At 40.7% G+C, this 25722-nt stretch overlaps 1 protein-coding gene across 1 annotated transcript; it reads right to left on the reverse strand.

Annotated features, from left to right (window-relative positions):
• Positions 1-84: 84 nt before the first annotated feature.
• rtel1 (regulator of telomere elongation helicase 1) lies at positions 85-22412 on the reverse strand. The gene is made up of 33 exons (XM_037105287.1): positions 22128-22412; positions 21836-22034; positions 19575-19668; positions 19091-19172; positions 18800-18860; positions 18564-18639; positions 17166-17250; positions 16568-16633; positions 15971-16127; positions 15786-15824; positions 15595-15670; positions 14371-14468; positions 14013-14068; positions 12456-12527; positions 12275-12356; positions 11820-11952; positions 10905-11018; positions 10581-10621; positions 10243-10328; positions 10018-10095; positions 9761-9838; positions 9483-9629; positions 9257-9372; positions 7491-7614; positions 7176-7341; positions 6909-7075; positions 6545-6640; positions 5489-5687; positions 4587-4724; positions 3306-3437; positions 2313-2501; positions 2089-2211; positions 85-573 (listed from the first exon to the last, which is right to left on the reverse strand). The coding sequence occupies exons 1-33, from the start codon at positions 22227-22229 to the stop codon at positions 503-505; spliced, it is 3543 nt and encodes a 1180-aa protein (XP_036961182.1). The 5' UTR covers positions 22230-22412; the 3' UTR covers positions 85-502.
• Between the last annotated feature and the right edge of the window lie 3310 nt (positions 22413-25722).

Consider the following 25722-nt stretch of genomic DNA (forward strand, 5'->3'; position numbering starts at 1 on the left):
CATTTTTAGAGGGCATTTTGAGCATACCTGAGTATGACAGAAACAAGGACCATGTGGATTTTAGAAACTGAATCGGCAAAAAAAAAAAAAAATACAAAATATTTTATTCCTCCATATTACATTTTCACTCTTCATGACATTCATTCAATACATAACAGGTTTCATTTACAATTGCATTACAACGCTCTTACAGCACTTGTGCCATGTCATTTCCATCTCTGCTTCATCACTGAGAGGGTCGGTCTCGATAGAGTCAAGGATCATGTTGAAGGTGCTGACTCATGAGCTGAATGTAGCCTTCATGAGCCATAGAGCTCACCCTGGTTTGCTTTGAAACACTGCGTAGTTGGACACTAATCCTGGCCGATTCATTCACTCTCCAATCCATCCCAGTGTTGAGTGTTCACACAGCTACATTGCCACATTGCTGTTCTTAGCATGTGTGTGGTTGTGTAAGCAATAACAGTATAAATACACACACAATTTTCCTGTAACTCACATTCTACTTTCTTTGGCTGCTTGAGAAGAAATTGGAAATCTTGCTTTGTGTCTTCAAGGTAGGTGACAGTGAAACTGAAAAAAAAAAAAGAAAACATGCAAAATTAGTTGGAAGGTCATATAGTCATAATAAGTAAGTCATTTTAGTAACTGTATAGTAAGTAAGTCTTGTTATATTTAATATTTATATGATAATACCTTTATTTCATAAATAATACCAATTTATACTTGTGTCTCTGGAAATTGAACTGTGAGACAAAACATAGTTTGCAATGTATGTTCTTTTTCCCCCAAAAAAAGTTTGAAATGTCCAACTTTAGCACATCAGTGATAGCGTATACGAAGATTCAGTGGCAAATTATCCTTTTAAAGATTAGCCTGGCAATATTCTATATTTTTATCCTTGTCAACATTTCTCCCAAAGAGACCTAAACCAACATTACAGTATTCCACTGACAGGTTTCCTGTGTGTGTCAAAGCCTAAGATATCTTACTCCTCTGTGCCTGAGTTCCATTGTTTTCCAAACTGTGTTAAAAACACATCATATTGAACACGTTGAATAAATTATCCACATTCCATCTGTTTCTCTAATGCCATGTGCTCCACTGTAGCATACACACTAATGTTGCATTGCGGGTTATGTGATCTCCCATTTCAACATGCTCTTTACAATTTGAGGCTACATTTACACATAGCTGGGTATTTACAGAAACGATACCCCCCCGCCCCATTTTCAATAACAACATCGTGCACACAACATCATTTTCAAAAAATTGTCATTTACATCAACCCGCATAAATATGCCGTCGAGTGCCATTATAACAGTGCCAAACCTATGGGCGGCAGTGTAGGGAGAAGGATAAAGCCATGCCAGCCAATCAGAATCCTCAGAACAGACGAATAACACGAGCAGCTTCCTGTTCCTTTCAAAACAACAAATATGGCGCAAGGTTTGTTCGTGTGGACAGACAGATAGGGCGCACACATGACTTTAAGCATTTTCTGGCACACAATGTGACGTTTGAGAACCTAAAACCCTGTTTCTCCCCGTTGACATGGCAACACATAACCAGCGTTTTCAGAAATCTCCACTTTGGCCAGAGTTTTTAGAAATAATCGTTTTCTGTGATGAAAACGGGGTTTTCGTGTAAATAAGAGGCCAAACCACAGAGAAATATCTGCGTATTCCCATGGTGTATGGTGTAATGGGGCATTATACTCATGTTTTTTGCATTTTGGTCCTCAGATCTCTGGAGCATAGTTAAAGTGAATACAACTACAAGTTGAGAACCCATGATCTAAATCTTGGTGAGATATTCCTGCAGCTGTTTTCACTTCAGATCGGCCCCTCAGTGGTCCTAACCAGGGTGCCCTCTACGTATTGATATGCATAGCCTCTATTGAGCTATTACAATTTGCAGAAAACTAACATTATAATGCCAATCTTCCCATATCACGCAGCCCATGACATCTGTTCTGTGATGGTTTAGGACAAATATGTTGAGCGTTACACCCCTATTAGACATTATAGGAGGAATACAAAAACATGTTTCCATTATATTATAATACTGGTCATTGGGTTATCTTACCATGTCTTTGCTGGTCTTCACTTGGAGCAGGAACATCAGCAGCAGAGTCCGACTGACCGACCAAAGAATCTAACATGTCTTTGTACTGCTTCTTATGGTGAGGTCGAATAAACACACCAAATCCTTAAGAGAGCAAAGATCAAAGATAGTATTAAGGTGATTGCCGGTCAAACCTCCCAAATTTAAATGAATGTAGAAGTATGTAGTAAACTGTTAGAACCTACTGACTAGAAGGTTAAAGTCCTCGTCTCTCTCAGTGAACAAGCTCACCACTGTGGTCACCAGGTTTTCATAGTTGTCGGTTTTCTTGTAGCTATAAATGGCCTGAAAGAGTTGAGCTGATTTTTCTGCGCCGAGAGCTTTTTTCACATCAGCCAGAAAGGCAGCATGGACTTCACTCTTTGGAGCAGAGCCTGATTAACATGACAAGACAGTACTGGATTTTATTTAATAAACATCCATTTAACGTGTGAAATATACTTGCCAAAATCTAAATGACATTGCTATTCAACCAAAGCATACTCAAACCCACTAGTTCATAGGAACGTGTAGAGAGTAAGACATATTTTTGTTGTGTGACAACATGTGCAGACAATATGTCAAATCTAACATTGGCTGTGTTCATTGTTGCCTGCATGAACAGAGTAAACATAGTATAAATGAGAACATTTATACAAACTGAGACTAAAAAGTGTCGACATCAACGCAGCAGAATCAGAGGTATTGTGTTTTTAATGCAGCTCTCCATCTGCAGTCTATCCCACAGATGTCAGTGTAATATGCTAGTAGCAAGTAATGCATCAGCAAAGATGAGGGGCAGCTAAAGAGGACAGGTAAACATACTCCTCTAACTTAAGGCCAACAGACTTACTTACTTGAATTGACACTGACTCAAGTGACATAACTTGTGGACATTTACCAGACTTCACAACACTACCTCTGGAGACACCAACAGATTTATATGACCTTACAACATATGCAGTAGCTCCCCAAAATCTGTAAACACAAGCTCAGGTGTTAACTCAGGTGGAAGCCTTTAACTTCTTGGTAGCATGTGATTGGCTATATATATTAACAAAGTTCTCTGGTAAGGCTATATCTGTGTGGTCCATACTCAATGAAGTGCTACACAGAGCACCACGGCAAAGCTTTATCTAAAATGCGTCAAATATTTCAGAATTACTGAATTCAAAAGGTATGAGAATATAACGTCCTACCAGTCTGAGGTCCCCCTAATCCTTGCTGGTTTAGGTGCCGTCCCCCCTTGTTGAGCTGTTGTGTGTTCAGCTGAGTGCAGTTAGACGTCCCGCTGGGGGAATTTAGAGCCACAGCTGCCTGACTGTCTGTAGCTTTAAGAAAAATGCTGTTAGCCATGACGAATGACATCAACAAGCAACAGTTAGTAGGGTGCATACACATACACACACTGCTATATTATTACATTTTACATAAATTATTTAAACTGACCCTGTGGGGTACAGATATCTTGTAGCCTATATTTTTAAAGAAGACTTGTAAATGACAAGTCTTAGGGTATGAGTGCATGATCTATGGGTATTTACAAAATAACGTGGTTTGAAAATGCCATAGCCATCAGTGCTGGAAAATGGTTTAAAATGAAAATTGAACCGAATCGTAACCTTGATGGCCCAGAAACACCAAACCCCTACCGAACAAAAAGGTAAAGCTTTAGATTTGTGGGGCAGAAAAATTGCATCCTCTGATCCAACAACAACCTTGGACGATTTAAATCTATTACAAAGTGAATATTAAACTAAAGCTACATTTATGCTTTGTTGAGCCCTTGGGACATAGTAAAAATGAAAGTCAAATCGTGTCGTGGATTTGGAGAATTGTGACAATCCTATCAGTTACCAAGCAAAATATTTACCTAAAGCCAGCTAACATTAGTCACTATATGCAACTGGTCTTACTAGATGAACAAGGCTGTAGTAAGATTGGGGGATTGGATGCATCTATCGGGTTCAGTCATTGGTCAACTGCCAGTCAATTTTTTTTAGATACTGGGCTGTTTTTGTAATTTATTTTGCTAGTTATGTTCTGCCTCCGCAGAGTGAGAAGGCGCCAGTTGGCAACCGACTCGTTCAGTGAGTCCACTTTTTATTCCCAAAAGTTCTCTAACAAGTATGCTCTCAGGCGGAGAATAAGTGTGAAAATGAGTTCTTCCTTGACAATTTGCGAGTTAATTTAGTTTACTTATTGTTCATTGTAGGAGACGAATGTGCTATCCCTGTGTGAGAATTTTTTCTTCTTCTTTGAATCTCTTTAGCTTTGGCATGTTGCTCGAACAAAAGAAGCATTCTGATGATGTGCTTTTGGACCTCTGGAAGAGCACCACTTATATTACATATACTTCTAAAATGTCAGAGATTTTATTAATCAAACATGAATTGAAAAAAAATGTACAACAAAATTGCATCTTTGAGCCAATATTAATTTCTAAAAGACAGTGTGAAGATGAGTGCAATGTTTCATACCTCCATGCAGCTTGAGCGCTGTCTTCTTGTCCTTAGGCAATGAGTGATCAGGTTTGTATCCACAGCCCTGGCCCGTCAGTTCCTGGCATTTCTCATCAAACCTCTGCTTGTGATGTGCACGAACAAACTGGTAGAGGCCTACGACACAGTGGCTGCATTAGAGACCCACTAGGGACAAAGTTAACATGAAGAGACAGACACACACACACACACCGTCTGGATGCTCAGGCAAAAACAACACATAAGCACTCCTTAGATACCCTCTTGCATCTCGTTTTTTCTGTTTGTTAAAAGTAATACTGTTTGGCAATTATCCATGTTTGGAGTACTATGCTGTTCCTTTGACAACACTCGTTAATATCTTGCTTCAGATAATAATGAAGTGAGAACAAATGCCTCTGTGAGCACACGTACATGATTTTGATTTTGAGGTTTGCAGACCTGCCATTCAATCACCCATTTGCTGCAGACGTCCATGTTTTTCCAAGCAGATGCACTGCAACGCTTTCAGACTTGGAATGGTATGCAACATTAGTTTAGGGTATTAGCATGGTAACATAGGCTAACAGCATCAGCATGCTATGAATGACACATCAACAAGAAAAGGCATATACTGAAAGATAAGCCTTGGGATTTTATAACATATTTATGATATTTTTATAGTATCAGATTATTAAAATAAAAATTGATCTGAATTGGAAACCCTATTTTATTAACCCAGCCTTGAGGATAATGGTGCTAGATGAAAACTTAAAGGATCACCACATTGTTACAATTCGCTGAAACACACGTCCTCACAATCCATTCAGTAGTTAGTAAGATGTGTCAGTCTGGTAGATCCACACTCACACTGTAAATGTGCAGGCTGCAGCAAATGCTGTGCTGTTGAGCAGAAGACTTACCCCGGAGCAGGCTGTGAGTATTAGCGTCCTCAGATAAGACAGTGGTTTTAGTCAGCAGGACGTCCAGGTCGTCACTCTTCTTGTAGGTCTGCAGTGCCTGTACGATGCCCTCAAAGGTGACCTGGCTCAGTGACTTCTTCATCTCTGCCAGGAAAGTCTTTGCCCTGCTGTCTTTATTTTCCTCTAACCTGGTCTTTTTCTTTGACAAGGACAGACAAAACTTTTCATATTACTAACGCACTTTATTTATTTATCTTTTAGTCCAACTTATTAATAGATATCTGCAGCACATATTAGTTATGGCTAACTAACTTGATTGAGACCATATCAGTTTCAGTAACCACAATGTCCCTGTTCTGTAAATGAAATAAAATGGAAAATATCATTCACACTGTATATTAAACATGGACACCAACATAAGTTATGACTATAATCATTTCATTTATTCATACTTAATAGATAAATTGGTCAGTGTCAACTCAACTCAGTCAGAATCTGACTGACCAGATTCTGTTCACTTCTTGTTTCAGAGTGACACAGTTGTCATTTTTATGCCCAGCATCCATACCGTGGAAACAGCACCTATACTGCACCTGTGTGCCCACCTGTACGTGTTGATCTTAAAATGAGTTGTGCTCAGGTGCACTGATGGTAGATTGCTATCTCAAGGCAGCAGAAAGCAGCTGCACCATAGACCAAAAAACGCTGGTCTGAAGTCAGAGTGTATTCTGCTATTTAAAGAGTGCAGTATTTAGATAATATTTAGATAGTAAGATGCGACTACAGAGGCGGGTCACACCAGTTATTTTGAACATTTCCATGTGCACTGTAACAAATATCAAGCTAACAAATATTAGCTTCTAAAATAAATAGTGCGGAGTGAAGCAGCTGTCCCAATAGATCCTGTCTTAAAGTATTTGCTTTGCTTTAGCTGCTGTGCTATAGACCATCTAAAGTGGGCCCTACAAGTGCACCTCCTTGGTTTAAGTCTCACTCACATCATGGTATACTGTTAGTAAATCTAACAGTGCTACTGTTCTTTAACATAACATGTACCTGTTCTTGGACCAGTCTAATTTTACGTTTGCCTCCTCGCATTTCATCATCCATCCTTTTGTCATGTTGAAGAGACAATGTGGACAAACGGTTTGCCTTAAAAAGAAAAAGCACAATTGAATAATTGAATAAAACGGAAACTGTCCATACAAAAAAAGTACCTTTCTTATTGTTGTCTGATGGCATCGGTAATAGCTGTACTGGCCCATGTCAAACATGGGCTGTAACGGACAGTCTGAATTTCACCAATAATGGTACTGTACCAGACATTTACCACAGTTAAATTGGCAATTGTATACACATGCCATATTTTTTCCACAAAACAAACAGGACAGAATACAGTGTCTGTCAAAAGACAAGCTACCTTCTCCTCTCCCACGACAGCATCATCATCATCATCATCCTCTCCCATGCCGTGGTCACCTTGCTCCAGAGCATCTAGCAGGTTGGCTGGTCTTCTCTGACTCTCCTTCACCTCACACTCATACTCAATACAGATTCTGGCCATCCCATTTGCTCCAGCTTGCTCATCTGATCACAAAGCCAAGATAACAGAGAAAAAAAAATCATCAACAAATGTTTCCTCTGTGAAATGCTAGCATGCAATTGGTCCCGTTATCCCTCTGCTTACTGAGTCTCCTCCTCTTTAGGCTGGGAAGATGGGCGTCCAGCACCTTGGCCTTCTGGGTGTTGGAGCTTTGGGAGAATGAACAGGAAGCGAAGCCAGAGGACCGCATGTCTGGTAGACGCAATGTGTCACAGCTCTCTGCCACAGCCTTCGTCTCTAGCACAGGCCTCTGGCAAATTTAAACATACATATTCAAGTGCAATCATGCAGCGCACGATCAGATCCAATGTTTGGAGGCTTCTGTCGGCACAGTTTTTTCTTTGTTATTACAGCAGGACAGCGATTCATTGAACAGTTAACTGTGAGAATAGAACCTACCATTTTCTGTGCGACCCTGAAGAACTGAGAGACATCACGGACCACGTTCCCAAAGCTATCATACAGACGCACATAAGGCCTGACCCAGGATGGAAGCTGAGCCCTAGCATCAGAGTTTTTAAACCTGGGAGGAAAGTAACATGTTAGTGTAGCTAAGAGGCATTCAGAGGAACTGGGATTTGAAATGGTAGGGAGGGTTCAATGAAGAACACTATCCTGTTGCATTATGGGAAATATTGGATCTACATTCTTATGTAGTTATTTTCCAGGATTGAAACATAGAAGTATAAAAGGTGCCGGGTGGTCATGAGGACCAACTCATGCAGGCAGACCTACAGCACCTCCTGAGCTGCACTACAGCAGCATGTGGATGCAGTGTCACCTCAATCCAGACTTTCATCCAAGAACCAGACCACAGTCTGTACGTCTGCAGAATGGGTCTCTGACACGATCAAGAGCAGCACAGGGGCACCACAAGGCACTGTCCTGGCCCCGTTCCTGTACATCATCTATACAGCAGACTTCAAACACAACACCAGTGGATGCTTCCTCCAGAAATTTTCTGATGTTACAGTTATCATTGGTCTTATTAAAAGACAACGAGTACAGGAGTGTAATCAGGTACTTTGTGGATTGGACTGACAATAACCATCTTTATCTCAACACCACAAAGACCAAGGAGATGGTGGTGGATTTTAGGAGGAGCATCCAACCTGCGCCTGCACCAAACTCCATCCAGGACTTGAGGAATCCCTCCCATCCACTCAGTGCACTGAGGGTGGTCAAAAGGAGCACCTTCAGTGAAAGACTGATCATGCCAAGGTGCAAGTCAGAGTGCAGCAGGAGGTCTTTTCTTCCTGCTGCAATGACACTTTATAATGAGCACTTGTGACCCTTGTAGGGACAGGTTGAATGTTCTGGTTCTTAACTATTTAATGGATGTATGTATGTGTGTCTGATAATGGCTTCAGCAATTAATTAATTTCTTGTCAAGGATTAACCCTTTAAATTGAGGGACCTTGGGGTTTTTAACCCTAACCCCTAACCCTAACCCTAGAAAATTGGCTTGGGGCTTAAAAGGTTAATCAATCAACATTTTTGTATTTTGGTTCTTAACTTCTTTTACATGGTCAGGTTACATCAGGTTTGTTCAGAGTGTTCCAATTTCACCAACAACAATCCTTCCTTAATTTACCCTTACCATTATTGCCTCTATGAAACTGTCATACAAGGCTGCCTGTTTTACTACAATTTGTGGGCAAGATTTAGCAGTTTAGTTTTAATAGAGTCCCCAGAACAATAAAACAAGACTTACAGCTGTCAATAATGTGCCATTAGGACAGCACTGTACTGTGACAGATGTAAAGATATACTTTTTATTGACTAATCTGATGCTTCCTTTCTGGATAAAGCTATAAGTAATTAAATGTACAAAATGTCAAAATATTTTGAAAAAATGCTCATCATAATTTCTTAGGAGTCAAACATGACGTCTTCAAAATCCTTGTTTTGCCTGTCTGACACAAAAAATATTCAGCATTAATATGCAAAATCGAGAAGAGCAGCAGATTACCACAATGGAAGAGCAGAAACTATTGTGGAATGTGGTATCATGCTTAAACAACTAATTGATTATCCAAATAATCAACTAAATGTTTCACCTAACTCATTCATGAACAAATCTGTTGGTTTGAGTGGTTCTTGCTTGAGGGCCAAAGCTCTATGAAGAAGAAGTAAAGATATGACATGCCAGCTCCATGTCTGACCTCTGATCACACAAGAATATGGCTCCATAGTCTTCCCTGTGGCGGATTACTCTCCCGATGGCCTGGTTCACAGCTCGGAAAGCCTGCTGTCTGTACCACTGCTGGCCAGAAAGGTACTGTGGACGCACACACACACACACACACACACACAAACACAAACAAAGTAAGACTCAGCCATAGAAACAGCATCAACATCTGTGACTGTCAGATAACTTTTTCTTCTGACCTTCAGTTTCGAAGTATTCTTCCGACTCATCTCATCCAAGAACTGCATCTTCAAGATGACACGAGGGTCCATCCTGGGAGGGAAAGGCAGGCCGGTGATGATGACACCTCGACCAAAGGTGTTTGCAAAATCCAGACCCTCGCTAGCCTGACACAATAGAAATGGCATGAGAGGGAACCATTTGTGAAAACCTAGATGTGATGATCACATTAAAAAATAAATAAATAAATAAAAAACACACAAAAAACATATCCTGAATCCCAAGCTTTAAACCTCACCTTCCCTCTACACACAGCAAAGAAGGTTCCCCCTTTGGATGCAGGATCATTGACCTTGCTGTAATATCCATCCATGACCTAAGAAAAGACACAAAATCAGCTGTTGATATCAGTACTCACACATTTCCAGGCAACTCACACTATGACGAGCTCACGAAATGCAAGATCTTTCAGGTAACCTGGAAATTATCTCGATAGAGGTTCAATAATCCACAATACACATTTATGAACTTATAGTTATCTAGTAAAACATTCACCTCAGTAAAGGTACCCTTTCCTTTAGGCTCAACAAATATGGGCTTTACAGTCTCAATGCGATCTGCATGTCCTTTAGCCTAGTGAAACAGAACACAAACACAGATATACTGTAGCTGATTTTACATGACAACATTCAGACCAGAAATCATTTGGAATGTCCAAAATAAACAAACCATCAAAAATACACCATAAAAACAATGATTCTTGCTGAAATCTGCACTCACTCTCCAAAACTCAAGGGTTTTTTCCATTAAAGGAAAAGATGGAAAAAACACTAACAGACCATGAGGAACCACACGGCTCAGGTTGGCTGAGGAGAGAACACAGCAAACATTCATGTAATCATCTACACATAACACATAGCGTATTATAGGTGCAGTACAAAATGGCAGTCCTGTCCAAATAGGACATGTGGAACATGGAACTGGGTAGAATTCGTGTTTTCACCACACAGTAACCTACAGACATCGATGATGCTCAAGTAAGCCAGAAAAACATGTGTTCATGCACATGGTAAAATAAATTTTTAAAAAAATGTTATACATATATACTCCGAGCTTACCAACAGTGTTGCCCAAAGATGCCATGTTTTCAGGAACAAACCTTTCACAGAGGGAAAGATTCTCAATTTGATTTACATCATCACAGTAACAAAGTAAACCATCTGTAGAGTACAAGTATTTCACTAAAATACTAAAGATACCCTGGTCACAGTCTTGCTACTCCCTTAGGTTCCAGCTGGGGCATGGTAAACCACAGTGGACCAAAGAATCAACGCTAGAGCACATACCAGGACACAACTGATGCAAATTTAGTAACAATTACATAGTTATGGCAAAACATGTTACTACAAAAAAGGGTAACTGTTGTTAAGTGTCAGACTAACCTTCTGTCAAAAGCTGAACTTAAGTGCACTCCATCTGGGCCTTTGTCAATGACGCTCACAAAGATCTGGTCCCGGTCAATCACATGACTATTCTCCAAACTCACTTTGAACTCTCTGAACCAACAGAAACATAACAGATCAGTATCAAGGTTGATACCACAACATATGTAATGTCAGGGGTTTGCCTGAACCTTTTAAATAGGATATTATGGAAAACATTTCCTGGGGTGTGTTTGGTTAGTAAAGCTCTTCAGCTTTCTCTGGTGCACAGGTTCTTTGTATTCAAACATAAAGGGTTGTATCAGATCTGGGTATGAATTAATGTAACTGACACACATGCATGAACATTTTTCTACCAGTGTAATGCGACGTACTGGTCTGCTCTTCAACGTCTCTTATCTATTCACAGCTTACTAGAGTTGCCCGTGTCTCATCAAGTGCAGCTTGGACCGCATGTTATCAGACTCTGCTATCCTATGGATTGATTCTGGCTCCAGTCCATAATGTCTAACTAACTACTGAGACAGATATGGTGGGCTACAGGCCAAAAGCACACACATATTACTAATCCCAAGTGTGTGTCACTCAGCTCAGTGGCCTTTTTGCCTGTAATTCATGTATTTCGTAGCACTCCGCGCTCTTTAATCTTTGCTCCACAAGTAGTCTGGTCACTTATCTCCCTGGCATATTTGCTTGCTAAGCAATGTCAGCTGATCTGTAGTCTACTTCATATGAGAAAAAAACTCCTAGGGGGGGCAACAGGGGCTCTGTCTCATCCTGAAGGGACTTATTATCCCTTACATATATATCAGTAGCAGTAAACAGTGTTTGGGCCAAATTTACCAGTCTCTCAATAGCTCCAGTTAGTGGTGGTGGAGTGGTAAAATGGGCTTTGAGGACAGACAGGTAACTTACATTCTCATCTCAGAAGTGAATGAAGACAGGGGAGAGAGGGTACCACTTGTGAGAATGATGCAGCGAACACCTTGACTGACCAGATCCTGCATGCTGAAGCCAGGAGAGAAACACCAGTAACTCAGGACATTGCCTACAGGGTGCAAAGAAATGTATAAGGACCAGTTAACCAGGTTTACTCAGAATGTGGATCAGCTCACTTATCATCAGGGTTTAACCAATGGCTGCAATATCCAGTGGCAGTATGGTAATAAATACATTTTGAGATAAGTTAGAGATGGCTGTTCTGAGTGCAGTTGAAGCACAAAGCTGATACTCCTCACTGCTTCACATACTGTCTGGCAGAATTAAATGACATCATTTGAACAAGCTGTTCTGTACTGACACTACTAACAAAAATAACAAAAAACTTACAACGAACCCCACACGACAGTGTTTATCATGTGCATCATCACCTTGTTTCTTTGATGAAGACGAAGACCACACATCAGCGCTCTGTTTTTTCTTGTTATAACTGGTGTCTTGATGGATATGAACCTGAACCAAACAGAACCATAAGACAGCCGACACGGTCACTGTGTGAAGGAGCACATCATTTCAATATGGCCGCCAGTAGCTGTAGCTGTAAACACACACCTTAAAATGAGCTGTGTTGGACTGCATCTGCAGTTCTTGCTCCTTTTCTGATGGTTCGCCACAGAACACCAGCTGCAGAAAAAGGAAAGAACGGAGGAATTACTGTTGCTGGTAGAAGCCTAGAAAGACTTTATCAGAGCTGTATGCACACCAGACTAGACACTGTACCCAAGCTATCTGTACACATTTTGAAGAAATCATCTGTGTGTTTCTGAGTTATCAAGTTCATGAGAATGTGCTGCCATGAGGTTATAATGACCCTGACCTTTAGCCACCAATATATAGAACATTTATACAGATTTGAAGAAATTTCATACAGACATTCTAGCTTAGTCCAAGTGTCCAAAAGTCCGAAGAACAATGAAAAATCGACATTACGCATTTATAATTTACCCAATCACCCTTAATCATGGCGACCCACAGGGGATGCCAAAAATACCAAAAATGTGTACCCCAGAAGCTCAGGGACAGAAGTATTAACCAACACTGGTTGGTCTGTATTATTCAGAGGTGTGGAAATGTCTCTAACAAAAGCATTATCTCAAGTTTGCAGTCTATGTTAATGTTGACATTCCAGCCTCTGCTGGACAATAAAGTTGTAAAGTTATAGTCAACATCACTCTCTTGCATTGAATTGTGATATTGTGGAGGGAGGCAGATATTAGCAGTAAGTGATTAAAAAAATTAAACAAACAGAACTCTTCCATCATTTTCAAATACAATATCTTGGGTAACATTTCAGATTTTATGAGCCCTTGGCTGACTGATGCAGACATCGGGGTGCACGGACATGTACATTGCCAGCATGAGCTTCAAAGCAGCAGCAGCAGTTGAGCGATGAGAGCCCCACAGTTAAGTTCAGCACGGACAGACAACGCCTTGCTGCGTCATGGTATGCACCATCTTAAATATGGCTTGACGGCTCATTACGTTTATGTTAATCACCTCCCTTAATAATTTCCCTGTTTTCTTTGTGAATGGAGAGCAGAACAATAGATTTCTTGTAAAAAACACAAGTGTAAAGGTAACAATTTAAAGACTGCATGTACATTTTGAGGACTGAGTTTCAGTGTATCCTTGAGGTCCACATCCTCACACTTTAGTTGTTTTCTGCTGAAGCTTATGTCTTTAGCCATTAAGAATACATCCAGCCAAGCTGATAAGCCAAGAACTGAGAAGGAGCAGTAAACTTTTCTGTTTAACAGCTCTGAGGGAGGTGTGGGTGGCAGAATCATGTTTGTGTTGTTCACCATAGTCAGTAAGTAGCCTGCTTTGAGCCACTGTGTGAAAACTATTTTTATAGATTACACCATATGTTTTATGCACTGCAGACAGATTAAAGTTTTATTTATTTACTGACATGGGACATACAAATACTGGTATTCAAAGATTTGCAGCTTTAGCTTTGGTCTGATTTATAAAAGGCCTTTCTAAACCAAAGGGGAATTTAAATGGTCTGAACTTAATACACACACACCACAAGAGAACCATCTGAACATCTCACAAGTGTATATTGAAAATGTTGAATTATTCCTTTAACTTCATAATTTAGCATACCTGTAAGATGTCAGCCAACTTCTGCAGTCCACTTGTGTTCAGGAACACTCCCGGCTCTGATGAAAAACATATGACAAACAACTCATTGGTTAATTAACCAAATGATCACACATGGTATTCAGACACAGATAGTCTCTGTATGAAATAAGCCGGGATCAAGACCAAGCTTTATACATATAAATTCATAGTGCTTTACATACAGTTCCTACGTTCTTCTACTACATACGTAGGTATGAAGGGAAATGAGACTCCCTGTACAAAAGATACATCACATAATGGACAACAGAACATGTCAAATATTCTTAAACCAGTAACATGTTGTTTTATAAAAGGGTAGAAGAAGTCAAGCCATACTGACGTCCTGTTAAGTGTCCAATGATCTGGTCCAGAGCCTCACACACTGCAGTCTTGCTGCTGTAGGTCAGTTGGGCTCTCTCCAACAGCTCATAGATGAAGCTGAGACAGACAGAGAGGTTGGACAGAAAAAACATCTTGTTCAAAATCAGTTTTTTGTCTTTTTTTTAAACCAGCAACTGATTTCAGTGACAATAGTTTACAAGGAGGTTTTCTACAGAATGGCCATAGAGTATTTTGTAAAAAGGAAATGCAAAACAACAGTAGGCTAATCTATGAATGCTGTTTTAATGTGTTGTGATGTTGGGCATTCTGGAAAGTGTCAAAGTTAAATTTTTCACTCTAAATTACATCATTAGATAATCGCCATTAGTAAACAGGACGCTGTCTGACTATCACAGAGGCTGTTTTCTGGTTCAGTGAAGTCTCGGTCAGGACGGCTGACTGTCGCTGTGATTTTTTTCAAGATAGTAACTACAACAACAGAATAGTGGAAAGACACAAACACAAGTTCACATTTTTTTGCCGGTGACAGACGCTGTTATTTGGGCATAAATGTGACAAAGATTTGACAGGACAGACAGGAGGACAGACAGTTCTCCACATATAACTGCGGTATTCTTTCCTCAAATAAGTTGCCAGAAACACTACCAGTTACTCCGTCACTACTGTCACAATGAACTCAGTAGCCCCTGTAACGTTGCTTTGTGAGACATTTCTCTTTTTGTCTCTGAGTGAAGGATCTGTTTAGTTATCAGACTGTGAACACCATCAGATCGACACGCTCCCACTCCGCAGCATATTTCACCCCTCGCCGCATCTGAAACTTTCACCCAGAGGAAGATGCAGAGAATGACCCCCACACTCAACGGGCAGTGTGAATGGGGCTACTGAGTTCAATGTGACAATTAATTGCAATACTGATTTCAGGTAACGTTAGCCAGTCCTATTTCAGTACTTGATTCAATGGAGGTCGGTTGGCACTAGAAAATGGTGCAATAATTAATGTACGTAATGTAATGTAATGTTACGTTGTATGCAGTATGAGATTAATGTAGGTAACATGGCATTCATATAAATTAAGATGTGACTGTATAAGGTATGTAACACCTGGGAGGGAGTGTTAAGATGCATTGGAGAGGGTTTTGTGGAGACCCATTTAAGATGTTGTGGCAACAGTAACAGACAGTAACAATACAGAATACAATGATACCACACGCCGACATACCTTCCAGGTTTAGTGATGCCTTTGTCACTGGGAACATCATAGGAATCGATGGCAGCTTCCAGATTCAGCAGTATCTCTTTCAAAGCAGACAGGTTGTAAAAATCCCACACAGCATTAACATTTGTTTTACTAGTTCATGAGACACTCTAATAAGGTTTATTTATCTTTTTTATACCATTAAGAATACTTACGTTTGATTTTAGCAATGTCGCTTATCTCAATTTTTAAACCTGAAACAAAAAAACTTACTAACATAAGTATATATAGAGAGATTTTCTAAATACATTTCCATATGTTTTCAAATTTATGTCAATCAAATGCTATAATTCCCACTACCGATGAGTGCTACATCAATGAGACAAATAACCATTCTGACCAGAGTTGAGAGAGTCCACATTGAAGTCCCCACTGACAGAGTCTCCATGGCTGACATCTTTAGCCTGCTCCACAAGCAGCCTGTTGACAGCATCAATGGCTGAAGCTATGTCATACGGAGTCAGGTCAAATGACGTTGATTCTTCACATGTCTTTTCCTGCAGATGACAGACACAGCATGTTGTGGGATAGTCTGCCCTCAATGAGAACTGACTGTGGTTATGTCCGTCAGCACGACCCTTAATCCCTTGCCCATGCAGGCTCAAGAGTCTGCACCTTCACTCAAAATAACTGGTGTAGACTTGGACCTCCATTCAAATGTGCAGAATCTTTAGGTTATTAATCAAACAAAGTCCAAAACTGACAATCACACCTACAGTGAAAGTAGGCAGGGACTGAACTTCATCATGCTCTTTCTATGTCATTTTTCACAATACTGTCACTTCTTGTGTAATCACCCAAGTGCAACATCTTGAACCTTTTTGAGACTGCCAGAAAATGTTCTCAGTTATCACATATAATCATCATTACAATCTTCACTGAAGTGTGAATGAATAACTTATGATATTCCTAGACACTATGTCCAGGACAGACTTACCACATTATGAGCCTCATCAAAGATGATTACAGCTCCGTTTAGCTCGATGTTGTGCGCCCTGCGGCTCTGTGGAACAACAAAGAGATTAATAGCATTTCTGTGGATATGTGATGATCACACTAAAGTCTCAGTTAAAGCAAACTTTCATGCAAAAAATACAATCTAGTTATTATCTACTTAACCCCATGCTGATGCAAAGTCAGGTGAGGTTTCATGGCTCCAAAAAAAATTCAGTCGCTTGTGGCTGTGATAGAAAGCACTCCAAGGTAAAAAAAAAAGGAAAGCTAGCCACTATCATGCTTACCCAACACAAAGGTTCCAGCACTAATCTGTGACCAATGATTGAGAGTGATAACGAACGGTCAATAAGTTATTGTATCATATTCAAGAGATGTACTATATTCGTACCACGTTGTCTTGTCTTTTAGTTTATACTCAGCAGGGTTTTAGAGAAGTTACACAATTTCGTTACAGGTCAGCAGTGTTAAGATAGTTTGCTATTGGTTAACAGTGCAACTTTGTGTATTAAACTTTTGTTGGTTCATAGCAATACAGTGGACACATCCTTGTCCTTTTGGGAATCTGAGAATCTGCTCACCTTTGGATCCAGCAAGTAGTTGTATGGCATGAAAATGATATCCGCTTGCTGTTTCAGGGACCGGGAGAGGTAGTAAGGACAGGCCCTGCCACAAAATGTCAAAGACTGATGTTACTTGTTGCCCTAAATTCAACAACAAAGCTGCACCACAAAGGGCATAATAACAAACGACTGTTGGTGAGCACAGTTTTCTTTCAACAACAAAGTAAAAGAAAAAATATTCCTGAAATTAAAACACAGAGTGAAGTTACACGCTCTTGTTCCTTTATCCTCTTTTCTGTAGCCTCTCAGTGCTGCTGTCTGCTCTGTATATAGCAGAGGAGCGGACAATTTTCAAAATTTCATCAACACAACATAACCCATCTTCCAGTATCAGTGAGGCACCAGGTTCCTTGGGAAAGCTTTATCAGTCTGTCTGGAGTGGTTGCTCAGGTGTTCAGATAGATTAATAAGGTTTGCTAAGTGACTGCTCTCGTGTTCAGGTGACTACCACAGCCAAGGTGTTGAGCCTCCATGCTACTGATTTACTAGATGCCTACAAATGTATTCGTGGTGGTATTACCAGTTAGTACAATAAGTGACTGCCACAGGGGTTATTGCAAATGTCATTTTGCTGGCTAGACAGCTAATTAAGTAGTTAGCTATGGCACTGTGAGACTGGTTTTATTGTAACAATTATGTCACACAAATAATTGCAAATAAGTATTTAATTGTGTGTCTGTTTGTTGTATGCCAAACAGGTGCAATTGTGTTTGGCCTTGCAACTAGGCGTAAATCTATTTTATTATTTTTGATGGCAGGGAGTCAGTTGATCTTTAAATAGTTTCTGAAGCAATGCTTCTCCTCTTGCTCTGATACACATTGCACACAGCTACTTAAATAGCTTGTTCTTAAACTGTGTAGGCTAACGTTCTATAACAAACTATTCCAAGACAGTTGATTCATGTAGAGGAACTCTTCACTTTTATTCTAACATGCATTATTTACCTGCGTTTTGCTCAGCTACAATGTAAACAGATTTTATTAATAAAGTAGGTCTACATTATTATATATAACTTCCAGTGTGTCCTGGATGCATAAAACCATTTTCTTCCTACGAGATAGAGTTAAAATCAAAGCGCTGGCAGTGCAGCACAGTGGTGCAGAACTTTAAGTCTTGCACATTTCTTTGTCCTATTTAGCAGTCAACTGAATATCTCCCAAGTTTTTGTGAGAGTTTTTGTTGGATTCAACTTTAAAGAAGTCCACTTAGAGACTGTGACACATTTAGGATTTTCTGACATTTATTATCTGCAAGACAATGATCAACTGATCCATCTCTGTGAACTTTTAATAAATAAAAATAGGGATTAGTCAGGTAAATAGACAAGTAAGTGAACATGAATATATAAATCCCACCTCTGTTTGTTGCCAAATTTAACCAAATCTTCCACATCGAGGATAGAATTCACCAACTCTTTGTCAATGCTCTTCTCTGAAGAGGAAAAGATATTAATCAAGACTCTTAAACGCACCATTTAACACATGTTATGTTATATCATTGCCAGATGTTCCAAACACAAATTATTACATGTGTTTTTTCATTTATTACTTATATCTACTGTATGTGGTTCCTCTAAGTGATGAGCTGTTACCTTCACAGTTATTGTAGAAGACGCATGACCTGGTGGAAACTTTACTTCTGCACATATGGACCTGAAAACCAGGAGAATCGATCAAATCAACCAGCAAAATATTCAGATGGACACAGACTACATGAAAAACACCTTTTCATCTCCAGTGCAAACTTCCATGTCTGACCTGCCGATTCTTTAAGACAAGAAGCAACACTTGATCACCCATAAAGATGCTGCAACATTCACGATTTATGAGGAACTTATATGCAGCCATGGAGCATCAATAAGCCAGTGTTATCAGTCACTTACCTTGATGTGGTTGCTCTCCTGACGCATAACTTCCTGGTTGATACACAGCTGTTCTCTTGATCCCAGCACACACACCTTTGGTCTGAATCAGAGACATCAAGGTTATAATGATATATGGGTTGGCCTTCACATCAGAAAAAGGTTACCACACTGAAGTCATTGTCAAACTCTGGGTTAGGGATAAGAATATCATCTGACTGAAATGTTAAGTCTACAGTAGGGTTGAATGATACACAAAAAATTGATTGCAATGAGTCACGATTGCACCTCCTGTAATTTGAACATTAAACTTGGCCATACAGCGATTTGAATTATTTATAGTGTTTTGATCACTAGTGCAGCCATATTCTAAAGGGATCTGATTGGACCCAGACCACATGATTTAGTCAGTAATGTATCTGATCTTTCCCACAATATACATCGACATTCATCATGCATAACCAAAATATACTTCTAACACCCTGTGTGGTTTAGAGATGTTTACCTGTATGAAGTGTTCTTTAGCTCATTAATAACCTGTGCAAGCTGAGAGTGTGTCCTGGATGCATATATGATCTTTGGAACATCTGTGTAGTAAGCTGGAAAACAATAAGAACACAGAATGTATTATACCAAAGCTGCCAACTTCTAACATATTTCCTCAATCGCTTGCTGTACCGAGGGCCCTGTTCTGCGTCTGATTGGCTTACCCAGATATTAACCCTAACCAATCGTCAGTCCTCATGTCTTATTCTAACCAACCCAACAAAAGGCAACAAGTAACAACCAATCAGAGGCAGAGTAGGAAGGGCGATGCCATCAACTCTCAGGAGGAGAAAGCAAACTTTAGTGCGACGTGTTGCAAATGAATAAATAATGACCGTCTTTCCCCTGAAGCTGAAGGTCATACAGTAGGTATCCATTTCATTTTGAAATTAATAATGTTATTTTTCTAGATTAATAAAATGCAATTTAAAGACTACATTAAAAGTGTATTCATTTATTTCAATAAAATAAAAAAAATACAATAGAAAAGTAAAAGAATTGATATTGCAAGGATAAGGGCGCGTATGATGTGAACATCCTTCCTGCAGTATACACAGACATGTAGCCACATAAACTGAGAGCTGATGAAGAAATGGTGAAGAGTCAGGTGGAAGAGAATGCTGAATCTGTCCAAAAGAAAAAGAGGGGGTACAAAGAAAGTTACATTGAGTTGAAGCAATGGACTAAATTAGAGCTGAAAGCACCTTTTGCAGTGAGAAACTGGCAAATGAAAGTTTGAAACCCTGCAAGCTGAAGCGACATTCAGACAAATAAACACCCTGAGACGGTGAGTAAACCCAGAGAGTTTTTCCTCAGAAAGAGAGAACTCAGTGTCATCAACAAGCCCATAAATACTAAAGACCTGCGACCAGAAGCTGGCAACAGTTAAATCCTTGGAGTGCTCTCTCCTTATTGTGCAAGCCAAAAAGCCACACAGCATTGGGGAAACACTGATTAAACCTGCCTCCATCAAAATGGCTGAAATGCCATGTGGACCGCAGGTGGCTAATACATTTTGGACTGTATCACTGTCCAGCAACACAGTGAAAGACAGAATTGACAGAATGGCAGGAAACATTGAAGACAACACAAAAAAATCCGTTGGATGAAAGTACCACTGTGGCAGAGGAGGCAGTTCATCCTCATTGTATATATGTGTAAGACTATATGTCTGTTCATCTAACAGCCACCACAAGGTAAGGTCAATTTCAGGGTAGTTGATATGTACTTCACAAAGTACAATATTCCATATAAGAATTGAATTGCATGCTGCACAGATGGAGCAGCCACAGCGATGGGAAAAATAAGGGCTCTCCACGAGCCGTGTGAAGGAGAAGGTGCCCCACTGCCTAGTGTTTCACTGCATGATACACAGACATGCGATGGCAGGCAGACGCCTCTGAGAAGACCTGAAAGTAACGTTAAAGACTGTGGTAAAAAATAGTAAACTTTATTAAAGTTTGCCCGGTCAACTAACACATCTTTGCACAGATGTGTGAGGATGAGGTGCACCAGACACTCCTCCTTCATACTGAGGTGCACTAACTGTCCCGGGGCAAAGTGTTGGTGAATTCTTAACCCTTCATAACCAGAAACCATCACACGAAATGACAGACGAGTTTCTCATTAAGACTTCATATCTGGCAGAGATGTTCTGTCTGTACAACGAGGCAGACAAACACAAAGGGGAGACCTGCAGGCGTTTACCTTGCTAACAGAGCAGTCCGGGGGGGGAAGGGACCTGATGCTGTGGCCAGACAGTTCAGCCGCCACATGGGGGAGCTTCAGGAGGAGATGCACTCACTTTTCCTGGATATTAATGAACATGTGGCAAAAGAAGCACGGGTGATGGACCCATTTCTCGCAAAAGAAGAGGGTGTGGAGTACCTCCAGGCTGAGGATGAGCTTATGGCTATAAAGTCCAATTCTCTCTGTGAGTGGTTCTATGCTTAACATGCAAGTGGTTTTGGCTTGTGAAAGGACCAGGAGTCACTCTCAGGCTTGTTCATCATGTGACCACCAGATTCATGTAGCCATTTGTCACAACCTACCGATCAGAGACTGCTTTCAGTGCTCTGTTCACCTTCAGAACACCAGACATCCACACAGCTCTCACTGACAGACAAGGCTGCCTGGACTCTTTAGGTGTGTGTGTGTGTGTGTGTGTCAGTCCAGTGGAGAAAGCGCACCGAGCTGTCTGCTGTCACGGTGCGAACATACCTGGTGTGTCACCATCTGTGGCAGCCGTCCCCCAGGAGGACAAAGGCGTGTTGGGGAACATCTCCTCACTGCCCAGCCTCTCTGCTATCTTGCGGGCAGAGATGGTGTCCCTGAAGTGCTCCCTCCAGGCCAGGGTGGAACACAGCAGGCACAGAGTTTTCCCGGTGCCGGTAGGACTCTCCAGAACCCCGTTCGCCTTCTGAAACAGACGGGCACAAGTGTAATGTTTCCCTGCTGGTGTGTCCGGTGATGGCTGGCGCTGCCATGAGAGCTGTGACACTGAACTACTCACCGTCTGGAGACACTCTATCACTTTGCGCATGTAGTCCTTCTGACAGTCGTACGGAGTGAAAGGGAAATTCACAGTTACACCATTCAGAGTTAGTGAAGTCATGATGTGTCACAGCAGCATTACTTGATGTAGAGTTCAAAATGAAGCATTTCACGCCGGGCTGGCGGTCAGACGCTGTCAGTGGCTCTGAGAAGTGGTCAGATGAGCGGTTAGCAGCTCCTGCTAGGTCCGGCAGCACACCGCTCTGGGTCCGGACTGGGTTTGCTTGCCGCCGGTTTCCGCTTCTTCTTCTCTAATTTACCGCTGGATCGCAAACCACCGTGTGAGGGTGCATGTCGCCGCCTGCTGTACCGGAGTGTGCAGCCTCAACCCGCAGCCAACAATGTGCTGAGCATCATGTTGCACACAGTGACATCAGACTCAGGTATGAGTGTAATACTGTTCCAACAAGTCCACTCTCTGGCTCCTCACCCCAATCATTTTTAACCCAGAGCCCAATATTACCCTCACTTCTGTGAATCCATTCATGCTTCTGGTCCACAAGTTGCAAGTCCACATTTGGTACTGGAAATATCCATGGAGGAACATTACATCAAACAACATTTAGCCCATACTAAGAATGGATATTTCTTCTGCCACTGAACTAATATGCCAGCCAGATTCTTTACCTTTTTGCTGCTGAGCACTCCCATCAATCACTGATCACCTGAGCTGCAGGCTGTTCCACTCCTGATCCCTTTAACTTAACCCAACCTTGTACGTCTTGGTTCATTAGCTTCCAGCAGTACTGCGTTCACAGGAGTGGTTTTAACTCCACCAATACCGATTCTTAGAGCTCGGAACTTTATTCAGTTTAGTTTTTCCATGTATGCTCTTTGCTGCTGCTCCATATACTGTACAGGGTCATATACATGCCTGTATTAAAGCTCTATACATATCTAAAACAGTGATTGATTATCTGCTCCCCATTAGTCCCCAGACACTGATCTCATGAGATTCTGTGCCAGTGTGCACTGTGTGTCAACATGTTTATCATGGTTCCTCCATACGCAGTTCTCATCAAGCCACAATCCTAAATGTTTAACTCACTTCTCCTCACTGTGAGGGTCATGTAACATGCCTTTGTAACCCACATCTTTAATCCCCAGTCATATAACCATCTTTCAACCTTTAGTGTAATTTCCTGAATGCAATTCATCACATGTCTGATGTGTTTCCCTCTTTTCCATATAACAATATCCTCCGGATAAAGTGACGACCCAATATTTCCACCTGCATTCATAAAAATATAATTTATCATAATGTTAAACTGAATATGGCTTATAGCACTACCCCGAGGAATACCATTTACTATATCAAACTCTTCTAACACAGCATCTCCAACTTTAGCACAGACTGTCCGGTTAGATGGGAAATCTACATCCCAGTTATACAGTCTGCCACCAATAACAACTGTTCATGCATTTGAATCAGGAGTCCTTCTGCTTTCTAAATGTCAAAGTCCACTACCGTAGCATGATCTCTTTCACTGTAACAGCCTTTTCCACCTCATTACTAGAATTCACTAAAGCATCTACTGTAGATCTTCCTTTATGAAAACCACTTTGTCATGTGCTTAGCAGACCTCTTTGTTCTGAATAGTGTGTCAGTCTATAAACAATTACCTTTTCCATCCATTTACACATGTGAGATGTTAACGCCACAGGTCTGTAGTTTCCTGTGGTGGCTGGGTCTTTACCAGGCTTAGCAAAAGGCAGCACCAGAACATTTTTCCAGCTGTTAGGCATCACACCTACCCTTCATATCTTGTATATAGACAGGTTTGGTATCATTTCCAGCACTTCATCTGGAAGTTGTCTGAACATAGCATAGCTAGTTGATGTTGTCCTGGAGCTGTGTATCCACCTCCCCCGTTGCCATTTTCAACTCATGTAATGTTATATCCATATCTAGAGATGATTCATTAACATCCATCTTACATGTTACATCATTATGTGCTCTTAAAATGTCATCTTTTCCTTGTTGATGGATTTCATCTAAGTGGCCTCCACTATTTGCACACTTCTCACCCAATGAAGCTGCTTTTGCTTGTCATTGCTATCATTAAGTTCAATTCATCTGCCTATGGAGGAGCAGAATTTTCTCCAAGCATTTTTTTTGGATGACTTAATTATTTTCTGTGCCACAGCTCTCTTTATCTGCTTATCAGATTGCCTTGACTTCAATGATTTCTCAAAAATGTAACTGAGCACTGTTTCTGTTTCTTTCTTTTATAGCATTTCTGCATTTTTCGTCCAACCATGGAACCATTTTCTCTTTCACACTGACTTTGCTCCTACATGGAATACATGTTGGTGCAGCACTAATTATTAAATTCACATCCCATGTCATCTCTGTCACCTTGCATTGAAATTCCTCCATTATACTCAATTCTTCCCAATCAGCTTTAGGAAAAACATCATCTTTCTATTGTGCATCCTTCCTCTAAATGCATATCAAAATGAATAGAACACAAAATCGGGAAGCATCATTCCCTAAGTTATATTTCTTGACATTCTTAACATTCTTGAACTTTTTCCCATTGGCAATAAATCTTCTGGCATTCCATTGTAGGAAATGGATTACTATGAGAAGGATGCTAATTACCCAGAGATACGCCATCATAGTAATTTGGGTTCAACATTTCATGTAGCAGTTCAGCTGTGATCTCCACAGCTGCCTCAAGTGTCTTGATTATATCACCTTTTCTATTTTGCTACATTGCAACATTCACAGTCTTGCAAATGAAAGCTACAAAGCTTGTTTTGTCCACAAGCAGTGTGTCTCCATTAATCTCTGCTATGTATGGATTTGTTTTGAAGGAAGCGGAAGCTCTTTTTGTTGGACTCCCTTCCACAGCACTGGGTCTGGCTCGCTCACTTTCCTTCATTGTTTAAACTGCATCAGTAAAAGACATCTGATTTGTTACTTTAAACTTGTGCACATCTCTGGCTTGCCTTTGCCCAGGGGGCTCTCAATAAGCAGCACTATGTTCACCACCACAGTTTCAGCATCTGATTTTTGCATCTTGGCCACACTTTCCATATTCATCATGTTCATCTTGCACATCTTATTTTTCCTTTACAGTTTCCTGCAGTGTGTCCCTGTAGTTTCTGGGCTGTTTTCCTCAAAGGTGTCGGCGTGTAGTATGTTGATAAAAAATTCTGCGGAGGCAAGGCTGGGTGGAATGATAGAGCAATCTTTATTAAAACAGACTTGAGCCTAGCATCCGAACAGAGTGTGGCCACACCTCTGATATTCTCCAATCTAGGGCAAAGTAATGCCAAACGTTTTTGCCCCTTCTTGCCCTATCAGAACTCCTACGCTCTCGATCTTAGGAATTCTACCCAAGTGCCACCCCCCTTTCTCTGGTGTGGGGGCCTTTTTTAAAGTCTGTTCTCCATAACCGCCTACTTGTCCCAATTGGTCACTTTGGTGGGTTCAAGGTACATCTATCCAATGGGAAAGAAGAGAAGGATGGGTCTGCCTCACATCCTCTATGAAATAACTCTTGTGTGCGTTACTTAACTTTGCTGATGTCAGCTAAAGTGGACAG

This window comes from Acanthopagrus latus, chromosome 7, assembly GCF_904848185.1.
Source record: "Acanthopagrus latus isolate v.2019 chromosome 7, fAcaLat1.1, whole genome shotgun sequence".
NCBI lineage: Eukaryota > Metazoa > Chordata > Actinopteri > Spariformes > Sparidae > Acanthopagrus > Acanthopagrus latus.

Bases quoted from the DNA above. Each gene is read 5' to 3' on its own strand.
- rtel1 (XM_037105287.1), bottom strand. From the start codon at position 22,229: ATGACTTCACTAACTCTGAATGGTGTAACTGTGAATTTCCCTTTCACT. The intron at 15,671-15,785 runs GTAAGTATTCTT...CTGCTTTGAAAG, and splicing joins CGACATTGCTAAAATCAAAC to AGATACTGCTGAATCTGGAA. The intron at 14,469-15,594 runs GTATGTCGGCGT...TGTCTGTCTCAG, and splicing joins GGCATCACTAAACCTGGAAG to CTTCATCTATGAGCTGTTGG.